Here is a 13,942-nt window from a genome sequence, read left to right on the forward strand (position 1 = left end):
TTAGGTTGAGAAAAAGAAAACTCAAGAAAGGCTTATATGTTTTTGAAACACACACACACACACACACACACGCACACACACACACACACACACACACACACACACACACAGAGACAAAAATATATGTAATTATATACACATTAAGGGATACATAAAAATATATGTTTTTGTGTTGAGAAAGTGCTGCTTGGTTGGTATCATGTAGGCACGAATAACGCAGTAATAAAAACATTTCTTTCTGGATTCATATTTCATCATACCTCATTCTCTGTTTTAGGAACTGGACACTGTGACAGATCATAACCATTTGTCATGAGGCTGTTCTTCTGATCTTGCACTTTCTCTGCGTTCCTTTGTTCTTGAATTTCTGGATAGGTATTCATTGTTATTTGCTCTTTTTTACTGTGTCCAGATGGGTCCCACTGCCCACTTCCCGTTTTCAAAGGGGAAGACCGTGGGGTGTTAAAACCAGGCTTTAGGGAGACAAATATAGGATCTGAAACAATAGATGGATAAAAATGTGACTGAAACCAAACAGAAAGGAGTTAAGACTACGAACAATGAGCAAACCTATTGAGATGTAAGATTGCCGCATGCAGGTGAAGTACCAGCTTTGGCTCAGTGGATAGCACTTGTGCCTCTCAATCAGATGGGCATGAGGTTAAGCGCCACTCCATGGAGTTGAACCCAAGATTTTGGATGGTTTTCCCAGTGCAGTGCTGAGGGTGTGCTGCACGGTTCGCAGGGTTGTCAGGTGGTCAGCCTGTCATAGAGGACAGTCAGTGGCTTGAGAGCCCAACTGGGGTAGACCCAGTGTAAGGGACAGCAAAACCACGTGTGATAAGGCCAAGTGTGGAGCAACTGCAGGTTACTGAAGGACTGTAATGTTTATCTTTTAACTCTATGTCTTTATTTTGCTAATTTATACTGTGAAAAAACAATGTGGAATTTTAGCTTTTTTTCTTTATTTCCTCTATTTTTGTACCTAATCTATTTTAGTACCTTAGATTTGTAAGTAGGTACTTTGAACCTAAGGTGGCGCTGTATGTGTCAACATTGTACAATTTTCACTGTACTCCTGTATCTTTGTACTTAAGTGTACGTGACACTGAAACCTAACTCTAATTCGTTCAGATTTGAAGTAAATTTGAGACTGTTAAATGGTTCTAAGCTAGCTGGTGAGACAGAAAGCAAGACACACGGCTTTCCTTCGCAGAGGGATTTGAGTGGCTTACTCAGTTCTATGTTTCTCTCTTGACGCACCTTTTTTTAAGATATCAACCCTTTCAGAAAAGTTATGGCTCACTTCTAGGCCGGGTGGGACCTGAATCCAGGTCCCTCTGGCTCAGACGTAGGCATGCTACCGCTGCACACAGGACCCCGTCCCCAGTGACCCCCTTATGTTTTCTTCTTTTCCATATCCAGAACAGCTCTCACAATCAATCATTAAATCATCCTTTGTCACTGACTCACTGGTGTTTCCAATTAATCAAATTATGGCCAATGCCCACCAATTGCAATGCAGACCACTAAAGAGCAGGGAGGCGTAGGGGGCAAAATCTAAATAAAGTTGGAAGGGGAGATAAAGCTCCCTACTCCTTGCGGTGCCCTCCTTTCCCTAAAGGCAATGGCAGTGTTGGTGAAAATTGCATGCTCCCTCTCAAACAACACCCAGGCACAAACGTAGCTGTGGAAGAGGAGCAGGCAATTGGCGACTAAGACCTTTCTCCACAGCCTGGTCACACACAACTTGGGCGAGCACAGAAGCAGACCAATGAGAAGGTCCTCTGACTTGCTCAAACCCCTCTGTACCAGATGTACAAAGACCAAGAGCATAGCACACTAAAAATACAACACAAGGTTTTTCAAATAATCAGAAGACCACCCACAACCAATATAGACATGGTCCATAGATTTCACAGCGACACAAAATAAACAGTTCGCCTGAATCCATGACCCACTGCAACCTGCGGGGTTTCTTTACTCATTTTTGTGGGGTGTGGGCGTTGCTGGCTGGCCAGCATTTATTGCCTGTCCCGACTGCCCTCAAGAAGGTGGTGGGGAGCTGCCTTCTTGAACCAATGCAATCCATCTGTTGTGGGCTGTCCCACAATGTCATTAGGGAAGGGATTCCAGGATTTTGACCTAGCAACAGTGAAGGAACGGTGATATATTTACAAGTCAGGTTGGCAAGTGGCTTGGAGGGGAACCTGGAGGTGGTGTTCCCATATATTCGCTGCCCTTGTCATTCTAAGTGGAAGATCTCACAGGTTGGAAGGTGCTGTATGAATTTCTGTAGTGCATCTTGTAGAGAGAACACACTGCTGCTACTGAGCGTCAGTGGTGGAGGAAGTGGACGCTTATGGATGTAGTGCCAATCAATGCTTTGTCCCAGATTGCATCAAGCTTCTTGAGTTTTGTTGGAGCTGCACCCATCCAAGAAAGTTGGGAGTATTCCATCACACTCCTGACTTGTACATTGTAGATTGTGGACAGGCTTTGGGGGAACTCAGGAGGTGAATTACTTGCTGCAGTCTTCCTAGCCTCTGACAGGCTCTTGTAGCCACTGCGTTTATGTAGCAAGTCCAGTCGAGTTTCTGGTCAATGATCATCCCAGGATTTTGATAGTGTGGTATTTAATGTCTTGGGCTGGTGGTTACATTACCTTTATTGGAAATGGTCATTGCCTGGCCTTTGTGGGGTGTAAATGTTACTTACCACTGGTCAGTACAAGCCGAATATTGTCTAGAACTTGTTGCATTTGAACATGGACTGCTTCAGTATCTGAGGAATAGCAAATGGTGCTAACATTAGCTGATGACTGCACAATGTGCCCTCTTCTAACCTTATGATGGAGGCAAGGTCATTGATGCAGCAGCTGAAGATGGTTGGATCTAGGACATTATCCTTAGGAATCCCTGCAGATGACGTCCTGGAGCTGAGATGACTGCCCTCCAACAACCATGATTGTGTTCTTATTTGCCAGGTATGACTTCAGCGACCAGAGAGAGTTTGCCCCCGATACCCATTGATTCCAGTTTTGCAAGGGATCTTTGATGCCACACTCAGTCAAATTTAACCTCAATGCTAAGGGCTGTCACTCTCATCTCACCTCTGGAATTTAGCTCTTTTGTCCATGTTTGCACCAATGCTGTAATGAGGGCAGGAGCTGAGTGGCCCTGCAGAATCCAAACTGGGTGTCACTGAGCAGCTACTGCTTGATAGCACTGTTGATAACACCTTCCATCACTTTACTGCTGATCAAACGGAGACTGTTGAGGCGGTAATTGGCTGAGTTGGGTTTGTCCTGCTTTTTTGTGTGCAGGACATTTTGGGTAATTTCCCAAATTGTCAGGCAGATTGCTTCAAAGCAATCTTCAGCCTTGTCTTTTGCACTGATGTGCTGAGCTCTTCCATCATTGAGGACGGGGATATTTGTGGAGACTCCTCCCCCAGTGAGTTGTTTAATTATCCACCACCATTCATGACTGGATGTGGCAGGACTACAGAGCTTAGATCTGATCCATTGGTTGTGAGATCGTGTGGCTGTCCATCACTTGTCCCTTATTCTATCTGGCATGCAAGTAGACCTGTTTGATGGACACCTCATCTTCAGGTATGCCTTGTGCTGCTCCTGGCATGCCCTCCTGAACCAGGGTTGATCCCCTGTCTTGATGGTACTGGTAGAGTGGAGGATATGGGGGGGGGGCATGAGGTTGCAGATTATGCTGGAGTACTATTCTGCTGCTGTGAATGGCCCACAACACTTCCTGGATACCCAGTCTTGAGTTACTAGATCTGTGTAAATTCTGTCCCATTTAGCACGGTGATAGTGCCACATAACACAAAGGAGGTTATTCTCAATGTGAAGGTGAGACTTCAACTTCACAAGGACTGTGCGATGGTTACTCTTACCGATACGGTCACGGACAAATGCATCTGCAGCTGGCAGATTGGTAAGGATGAGGTCAAGAATGTTTTTCCCCATTGCTGGTTCCTTCACCATCTGCCACAGACCCAGTTTAGTAGCTATGTCCTGTAGGACCCGACCAGCTCGATCAGTAGTACTGCTGCTGAAACACTCTTGATAGTGGACATTGAATTCCCCCAGAGAACATTCTGGGTCCTTGCCATCCTCAGAGCTTCTCCATGCATTGTTCAACACAGAGAAACATCTATTTATCAGCTGAGGGAGGATGGCATGTAGTAATCAGCAGGAGGTTTCCTTGCCCATGTTTAACCTGAAGCCATGCGTCTTCATGGACCTGGAGTCAATGTTGAAGGCTCCCAGGGCAACTCCCTCCCGACTGTATGCCACCGTGCTGCCAGCTCTGCAGGGCCTTTCTTGACAGAGGAACAGGGCACATGCGAGAATGGTGATGGTGATATTCGGGACATAGTCACACTCTCAGAATCATATCTTACAGACAATGTCAGGCTGTTGCTTGATGAGTCTGTGAGACAGCTCTCCCAATATTGGCACTAATCCCCAGATGTTACTGAGGACGACTTTGCAGGGTCAACAGGGCTGTTTCTGCTGTTGTCTTTTCCGGTGCCAGGGTTGATGCCAGGTGATCCGCCCAGTTTCATTTCTGTGAGACTTTGTAGCAATTGGTACAAGTGAATGGCTTGCTAGGCCATTTCAGAGGGTAATCGAGAGTCAACTATATTGCTGTGGGCCTGGACTCGCATGAAGGACAGACAAGGTGAGGATGGTAGATTTCCTTCCCTGAAGGACATTAGTGAACCAGATGGAGCTTTCCAGACAATCAACAATGGTTTCATGGTCAATTTTTTTTTTTGATTTCAAACTCCATCATTGCCACGGTGTGATTCGAACCTTGATCCCCAGAAAAATGAGCTGAGTTTCTGGATTAATAGTCTAGCGATAATATCACTAGGTCATCACTTCCTCATATGGGACTGGTTACTTGGTGAAATGGGGCTGCTGCACACAGCACCCTTCAGCCCCAGGGCCCCAGTGGAAAGTGAAAAGACACTCTCACAGAGAGTTCTCCACAGCAGACCCCCAACACCTGACAGTAAGAAAACGTGTCAAGCTGTGTCCAGGCACTGAATAGAGAAGGCAAAGTGAATGGTGTGCAATAGTAGCCCGTACAAAAAAAAAACTCTTCCTTGCCAGCCAGAAGGGCACACAAGGAATTCCCACAATGCAGCTCACTTTGTGGGTCATTGGCTCCCGAGAGGAAAACATAGTCAATCAGCATTTGAACCTGCACAGAGGAACCTAAACAGATTGTTTAGATTGCCAAGTTGCCATTGATTCATTTGTGCTCAAAGGCACCACACCTGTTTCTCTTAACCTTAAAGATATTAATGAGCCTAAACAAAGTGCTTGACAAAGCATGAAGAGCTCCTACATGGGCCATAACACATTCCCTTCCACTATTGCAAAACAGTAAAAGAGAGAGGTTTCCATAGATTCCTGGGCCAGTGGTCAAAACAATCGGTAAACAGCACTAAAACATAAAATCTGCTTGTTGTGCTTTGTGCCTTGGACTTACGTAGATATGATCAGTTTGTCTTTTTTCAAAGAATTTCTTTTCAATTAAAAAGAATGTTCTCCGTCATACTTCCAGCAGCTTACCTCAGTTTAACCAGTCCATTCTCAAAAGCACAAGGGTATCAGTTACCAAACACAATCACAAGTGAACACTCCAAATTACGTATTATAGTCAACACCCATATTATCCTGTAATAATTACTGCTCATAGTTACTTTCCTATCAATGTCCTTTCATTCTGTTACAATGTAGAAAATACGTGACAGCCAGTGTGTACTCAGCAGGTTTCCATAATATAATGACGAACAGACAATCTTACTTTGTTTATAGATCTGGCAGCAATTTTCCATCAATTTCTGTTTTTGCTTCTAAATTTCTAGCATCTACAGTTCTTTGGGTTTTTAAAAAAATAATATTGAGTGATGTATAAACATTGATAAGAACTCAGGAAGAGTTCCCATGTAATAGTCACATTGAATCTTCTACATCCACTGGAGCCTTGGTATAACAACAACTCACCTGGAAGCTAGCCACTCCAATGATGCAGGATTCCCTCAGTACTGGACTGGCATGCCAGTTTAAACTGCTGCGCTCAAGTTTTGGAGTGGGACTTGAATCTACTTTCTGCCTCAGAAGGTGTAAACATAATCAAACAATAATCAGGGACATTCAGGAATTGGGAGTTTACTTAAAAGGAACTTTTTTAAAAATTCTTTCATGAGATCTGGCTGACATTTTTCCTCCAAGTTAACTGCTCTTGAGCTAAGTGACTTGTTAGGGCAGTTAGGAGTCGACCACATTGTTCTGGGTCTGGAGTCACAAGGAGGGCAGACCAGGTAAATGTGGCAGATCTCCCTCTCTGAAGGGCTTTTGTAAAGCAGATCGGTTTATTTTAAAGAAAATCAGTAATAGCTGTCATTGTTACAATTAATGCAACTAGCTCTATATTGCGTATTTAGAAATTATTCAAATTAAATTTGACTAGTGCCCTGCCCTCCAAGCCCGTGCCAAGATCCCTAGATTACTGGTCAGTGGCAACACCAATATGTCACCACCTCCCTTTACTCTCTCATTTTCCAAGGTCATAGAGATGAAGGTGCCAAACTATAACCATGTCGGCTAACTGAGCTCAGGGAGGCCATAAAATGCATCAGCAATCATCTCAGAGATTGGGGACGTGCCTGACTGATGTCAACATGTCCAGGAATGAGAGTGTCTGCAGCAATATAATTGCTTGCAATCATCTGTTCACAGTCTTTAGCATATTACAACGATAGCCAAAGCCCCGTGTCTCAGATAGTTAACCATATTTATTATGAAAGCTGCTGACTATTTGAGGGGAATAGCACAGATGCATTAAGGGGGGAAAAGGTTGATAAACATACAAGGAGAAAAGCCAGAGAAAGCATCCCCTTTTAGCCATGTGCAAAACACCCATTTCCTAGTTCCATTACTTCCAGTACTATCTTCATTTTCTTAGACTTACAGACAGGGAAAATATATGCTTAATTTTCAGCCACAATGCTAACTATTTTGAATGGAGAATGAAGTATTTTCTGTGCCTGAATATTTTCCACCTGCCATTCCAGCCTGTAGTTTGTTGATCATTAAATCAGTGCATGAAACTTGACTTGAACAGAGCCTTCTGCTGAATATCAATCATAACTGCAACACATATTGCAGCTGCTCATGGAGACTCCCAGCACTCCACCGATGTGTCATCCAATCCTATGAACATTACCGTATTCTATTGCTAATGAGTCAAGTACTAATCTGTCATGATTAAACCAGGATTAATAATTTTAAAAATGATATTACCGGAATCAAGTTTATCCCTTTCTGAAGGGAAATTTTAAAAAGTGCAACTCATTCCCAGTTTATCTTCCAAATACATTCTGTGATCACTTACAAACAGATTGTGTGTTGAACAAATGTTGAGTTTTCTAATAAGTGACATACTACAGAGCACTACCTTTTCCTGTACAGCACCAAGTGGATGATTGACAGACTAAATAGAACTGAGACCCTGGAGTTTAGAGATAATCTAGAAAATGAAGACGTTGACTGGGGAATCTTGAATGGTGAAGTGGTGGTAGGAGATTTGTGGCTTTTAGGAAGGATCTTTGGGCTAAGGAAAAAGCCATACCATCGACGCATGATTTGAGGAAGGGCACAAGTATGAAACCATAGCAGCAAGCCAATAACAGTTAGATTTTTTTTGTGCTATCAACACTATTGGTGTGGTCACCAATTGCATCAAACCTACAGGACCTGTAACTGATGTGATTGCTTGTGCCTACCAAACGTCCAGTTTTTCTATGTAAAGCAGGTGGCACCAAGGAATGTGGGGCACATGCAGAAAGTCTAGTATCAAAGGCCAAGCCATACCTTCACAACAAAACACAGGTGACCAACATGGAACAACACCACAATCCTGGCAGCAAGGATGGTGAGAAGAAGGTGCACCATTGCACTATGTCAATAAGGTTCTGAGTTAATCAAGTGAAAGGTAAATTTCGGAAGAATGATTAAGCTGTTCATATTGTCAAGCTCTCACACCATGTCGATAGTCTTTTACAATCATTAATATCATGTGCCCTAAAAGGGCAGACTTGGCTTTGGTCATAAAATGTATGCACTATAATGACAACAATGATGACAACAGTTAACATATTGTTTTTCAGAAGGTTCAGCCAAGTAAAACATGTTTAAGTCTGACCTTTATTGGCTCCACTGAGCCATTCTTGTGCAGTCATTGCTGGCTGTGCTCCAGCTGTCATTGGATAGATATCATCCTGGTATGATTCAGACTGCAAGATACAAAGGGATTATAGAGTGACTCCATTGGCTGCATGAGCATCAGTATCCTTTGTCAATCGTAACAATTCTCATGAAACTTCTGGCTTTTTAAAAAGTACTTTTCAGGTCCAAATTTACCTGCTACAGTCTCCCACTTTCCACGTGCCATAGAGCTGAGCTTAACCAAATCTCTAACTCCCCATCTGCTAGCCTTCACCCAGGGAGTGGGAGAGGACAGTGCACTCAGTGCTATACACTGCAGTCCTGCAGGCTAATTCAAGAATAAGCCAATCAGCAGGAAACACTGGAGAGAACCAACCTATGATTGGAGGAACAGCTGGGAAAGTATCTGGCAAGTTCTGTGGTGGTTTACATTTTAGGCCTCAGAGGATTGCCCCTGTGAGCCAGGGCATAGCAGGATTCTGGAAGACAGATCCAGAGATTACTCTCAGTTGTGACCCAGCAGTGCCTCCTACTGCTGAGAGTGAGTTGAAGGGGGCTGTGTGCTGTAAAGGATGCAAGAGAGAAGAGTATAACAAGGAGGGAGAGGAGAAGCTACAAAGGAGACAGAATAGTTTTGAACCGAGCAAAAGCAGAACACTAAACTGACTGGGAGCTAGCAAAACTTGACGTCTGTGAGGGGATTGATTCCTTGCAAATCAATGTGGAATTTCTAGTTTAAAGACTATTGGAAAAATGTAGTGAACGCTGTGAAAATGAACAATGTCTAAACTGGTACGTTTACATCTGTGACCAAGGTGAACAACATAGCAAAAAGGTTAGTAACTGCCTGCTTAAAATGTTCTAGCTTTATGCATAAATGATGGAAACACTGATGAGGTCTGTGCATGGTCTACTTTTTCTTGTGCAGAAACAGCAGATAGTTATTTTGAAAAAGATTTTTAAATGCTAAATTATGCCTGTTGAGTTGCGCTAGTTTACGTAGTGCAGGTTGTGTTGTAAATTAATGCTTTGCTTGCACATTGTGGCTAATGTTTAATGGAGTGTTCATAATGCAATATATTGACAAATCCTTCAAATTCTGCTTCTGTGTGAGTTATGCTGTAAGAGTATGTGTAAAACAAATACTGAAGGTGGTGTTTCTACTTGGCTGCATCAACTAAAAAATATTTGAGAATGAGAGAATGAAAAAGTAGTCCCTCAAAATCATAAAAGTAGTCTTTGAAAATGTAACTTTGACACAGGGCCTGGCTCATATGAGTGGAGCTACTTACATAGCAAAATCAACCAACGTGTGTGCAATTGTCTGACAAGCCGAGGTTATAAAACGTATGACACAGAAAACAGATTTTTAAGCAGACAGATGGACTACAAAAGTGAAAAATGCTTTGCTAAAACAGTTCAACCCCACAATGGCTTAGATATCCGGACGCCAGAAAAATGAGAAGGCTTTATGGAGACTTCAGAAGAGATTACTGTATTGACTCCAAGGCTGGGTGATTACAGACAAACTGGGGCTGTTCACCTTACTGTCAAGGAATCTGAGTGGATTTGATGAAGGGATATGAAATTAATTAACAACAGAGATTGGTAGATTTCTGATTACGAGTGACAAAGGGTTAAGGGATTGTGTGGGTGAAAGATATTGAAGTGTTCAATCAGCCATGGCAGTGGTGGTTTGTTGGGATGAATGACTACCGTTGTTCTTGAGCTCTGTGATAGAATAAATAGAAGCAGTTTTCAATAGCTGAAGGATCAGGTGGCCCAGGTTTGACTTTGTAAGTTGTATCAGAGATAATGGGAACTGCAGATGCTGGAGAATCCAAGATAACAAAGTGTGGAGCTGGATGAACACAGCAGGCCAAGCAGCATCTCAGGAGCACAAAAGCTGACGTTTCGGGCCTAGACCCTTCATCAGAGAGGGGGATGGGGAGAGGGAACTGGAATAAATAGGGAGAGAGCGGGAGGCGGACCAAAGATGGAGAGAAAAGAAGATAGGTGGAGAGGAGAGTATAGGTGGGGAGTTAGGGAGGGGATAGGTCAGTCCAGGGAAGACAGACAGGTCAAGGAGGTGGGATGAGGTTAGTAGGTAGGAAATGGAGGTGTGGCTTGAGGTGGGAGGAAGGGATGGGTGAGAGGAAGAACAGGTTAGGGAGGCAGAGACAGGCTGGGCTGGTTTTGGGATGCAGTGGGGGCAGGGGATGAGCTAGGCTGGTTTTGGGATGTGGTGTGGGAAGGGGAGATTTTGAAGCTGGTGAAGTCCACATTGATACCATTGGGCTGCAGGGTTCCCAAGCGGAATGAGTTGCTGTTCCTGCAACCTTCGAGTGGCATCATTGTGGCCCTGCAGGAGGCCCAGGATGGACATGTCATCTAAAGAATGGGAGGGGGAGTTGAAATGGTTCACGACTGGGAGGTGCAGTTGTTTATTGCGACCCCACCTAAACTCTCCTCTCCACCTACCTTCTTTTCTCTCCATCTTCGGTCCGCTTCCCCCTCCCTCCCTATTTATTCCAGAACCCGCACCCCATCCCCCTCCCTGATGAAGGGTCTAGGCCCGAAACGTCAGCTTTTGTGCTCCTGAGATGCTGCTTGGCCTGCTGTGTTCATCCAGCTTCACACTTTATTGTCTTGACTTTGTAAGTTGCTCGGTAAAAGAACCAGGGGTAACATGAGGAGAAAATCTTACATACAAACTGTGGTTAGGATATGGAAAGCACTCACATATTGTGGTGTTGACAGATTCAAGTTAATGGTAAAGAGAAAAATGATAAATACAAGGGAGAGAAAAGAGGGAAAGCATTGGTGGAGTTTGGATTGGGGGTGGGTGAAGGTAGTAGGATTGACTTCTTGGAAAAAATAGGGACAGTCTGAATAGGCTAAACAACCTCCTTCTGAGATGCACTGTTCTATTCTATGGGGGGGTGGGATTGAGTGGGAGGGAATTGATGAGAATGGGATATTGGCTGGTTTGGACAATGTGCAGGAGGTGAGGGTGAGCAGGGACACATTCCCCTCCTTTAAGGGACATGAACAAATGAGATTTTTTTCATAGCGACTGATCATAGTTTTGTGGTCACAGCTACTTAAGTTAGTCTTACATTTAGGTAAAGAACAGATCAAGCTGCTAAAACGGGACTTGAACCACTGACTCTGGAGCATTAGCTTGGGCCTTTGAATTACCAGCCCAGTGCTATTTCCAATATGCCACTATCTGAACAAATCATTAATTAAGTTGCTACATTTCTGCCCGTTTCCTCATCCAGGTCTGGGGTAACTTAGTGAAGTACAGCCTGCATGCAATTAACACGGCTGCCTTTAGACCTGAGGGAGTACACTTTGACAGGTCTTTCAATCATAGAGGAAATCTGTCAGCCCAGCCCCAATATCTGAACATAGGGAATTTCAGAACCACTGCCTAGAGAGACCAGCCCTGGCACTATTTCTGTTGACGGTGCCAATCTGATGATGTATTGATTATAGAAAGTCTCAGTTCTGATGAGGTCTCTGCACATTGGTAAGACAGAGTTCTAACTCAGAGCTGAGAAACGGCTGAGCACAGCCTAACTGCGGATGAAGTGAGCTACGGGAGGTATAGTTTGAAAAGACTGAAACAAAAGTTCTGAGAAACCACACAAACATAGTATCAGGTGGAAGTCTTGGTGCAACTAAACATCTTGACACTCATCATTCTTCACCCCATTGTGAACTGCCTAACATTACCTCCTGGGAGAGGCGGAAAACCAGTCAAAACAATAACATCTCTGTGATGAACCTGCATCAGACATCGATTTGGACACAGGTGGAGAGTCAGCCCTGACATTTCGATAGCCAGACAGTTGTTGGAGCTGCACAGACTGGGACTGTTTGTTGGGGCCCTGGGTAATCCCTAATGCAGTTGTTCTGTGGTAAATGAACACTCCAATGACATCCCCACCCACAACAAAAACACGCGCCCCCACCCCCTGCCCCCATCGGATCTGGACCTCTCCAAGAAAACTGACCTCTCCTCAGGGCACAGGGTTCTCTCAGTCAAGCATAATATTTACCCAAGAAAAGTTCAGAGCATTGGCTATAGGACTTGGGAGCATCATGTTACAGCTGTACAAGACGTGGGTGAGGTCTCTTTTGGAATACTGTGTACAATTCTGGTTTCCCTGCTATAAAAAAGGATGCTATTAAACTGGAAATGCTACAAAAAAGATTTACAAGGATGTTACAGGGATTGGAGGGTTTGAGCTATAAGAAGAGGCTGCATAGGCTGGGAGGTTTTTGCTGGAACACAAAAGGCTGAGGGGTGATCTTACTCAAGTTTATAAAATCATGAGGGGCATTGATAAGGTGAATAGCCAAGGTCTTTCCCTAGGGTAGGGGAGTCCAAAACTAGAAGATATAGGTTGAAGGTGAGAGAGGCAAGAATTGTAAAAGAAGACCTGAGGATCAACATTTTCAGGCAGACAGTGGTGCGTGTGGGGAATGAGCTGCCAGAGGAAGTGATAGGGGTGGGTACATTTAAAAGGCATTTGAGCAGGTACACATGTGGGAACGATTTAGAGCGATATGGGCCAACCTGAGGTAAATGGGAATAGTTTGGTTTAGGGAACCTGGTCAGCATGGACGAGTTGGACCAAAGGGTCTGTTTCCATGACTCAAATTGACAACTCCGCTGGGCAATTCTCTTCTGCCTGAAACCCTCCAAACGTTCAGAGGGCTGCACTGCAGTTAAGTAGGTACTCAGGGAAAAAGTTAAATAGCGGGTCTAATTCCTGAGTAGCAATTAAACTGACCCACCAACTTATCCTCCTCCACTACACTTCCCCCAGACCCCTTACAAATCCTAGACCCTAACCCACCACCACCCCTGAGATCCAACATGCCCCACTGCTGGTTCAGGGACTCCTCCCTCCACTAAAATCAAACGGCCAAAGCCACACAACCCCACTCAACATCGAGTCCTAGGACTCAGCACCACTTTAACCAGCTATGTCGAGCTGACTCTGAACTACCCTAAACACTTACTTGACTCCTTTGCCACTTGTGTCCTGGCACCCTACCCTTACACTGACCTCACAAACTTACCTTTCCACAAGGGCTGTCAAAGTGGCTGTCTGTGATTCTGGATCCTTCAATCACAGAATACAGCAACTGACTGCTATGAACAAATATCCTGCACAGTGAGGTACCTATCAGTTCTAAAGTATGGCTTTGCATCTATGAAGGAATCCAGATCAGAATTTCTAAACAGAATTATGGAACTCCTTCTTAAATGTAAATAAATGAGTGGAATAGTAATCTCAGGGTGATTGCCATACCTCAAAGTCCAGGCCCCTCTTTTAATCACCTGGCCTAATATCACTTTACAGCGCTCAGTACTTGATAACATTCCTGCAAAGCACGTTTGAGCAATTGGAAGAAAGAAAGAGAGAAGGATACGCTCATAGGAGTGGCAGAGACTCAGAGCGGTATAAAGACCAGCACCAATCAGTTGGGCTGAATGGCCTGTTTGCATGCTGTAAAATTCTCTGTAATTCTATGCTTCTCCTACCCGTCGAGGTACAATCATTGAGACGGGCTCAATAAGGCTCTTCGTTGTCACCAATTTGTAGAACCTGAAGACTTCACAAATCGAGACATCCAGGCCCCTCTTTGGCATTACAC

At 44.1% G+C, this 13,942-nt stretch overlaps 1 protein-coding gene across 5 annotated transcripts in view; it reads right to left on the bottom strand.

The window, feature by feature from the left end:
- The window catches only part of LOC125451278 (coronin-2A-like), a 164,361-nt gene that overhangs the window by 11,582 nt on the left and 138,837 nt on the right, over window positions 1–13,942 (bottom strand). For all 5 annotated transcript variants that reach the window (XM_048528236.2, XM_048528237.2, XM_048528233.2 and 2 more), the window contains 3 exons: window positions 13,830–13,942; window positions 8,244–8,334; window positions 261–496 (listed from right to left, as the gene is read on the bottom strand). In XM_048528236.2, the coding sequence (XP_048384193.1) occupies window positions 261–496; window positions 8,244–8,334; window positions 13,830–13,942 (440 nt within the window). The remainder of the gene's footprint in view (window positions 1–260; window positions 497–8,243; window positions 8,335–13,829) is intronic.

Source organism: Stegostoma tigrinum, chromosome 3 (genome assembly GCF_030684315.1).
Source record: "Stegostoma tigrinum isolate sSteTig4 chromosome 3, sSteTig4.hap1, whole genome shotgun sequence".
Lineage (NCBI taxonomy): Eukaryota > Metazoa > Chordata > Chondrichthyes > Orectolobiformes > Stegostomatidae > Stegostoma > Stegostoma tigrinum.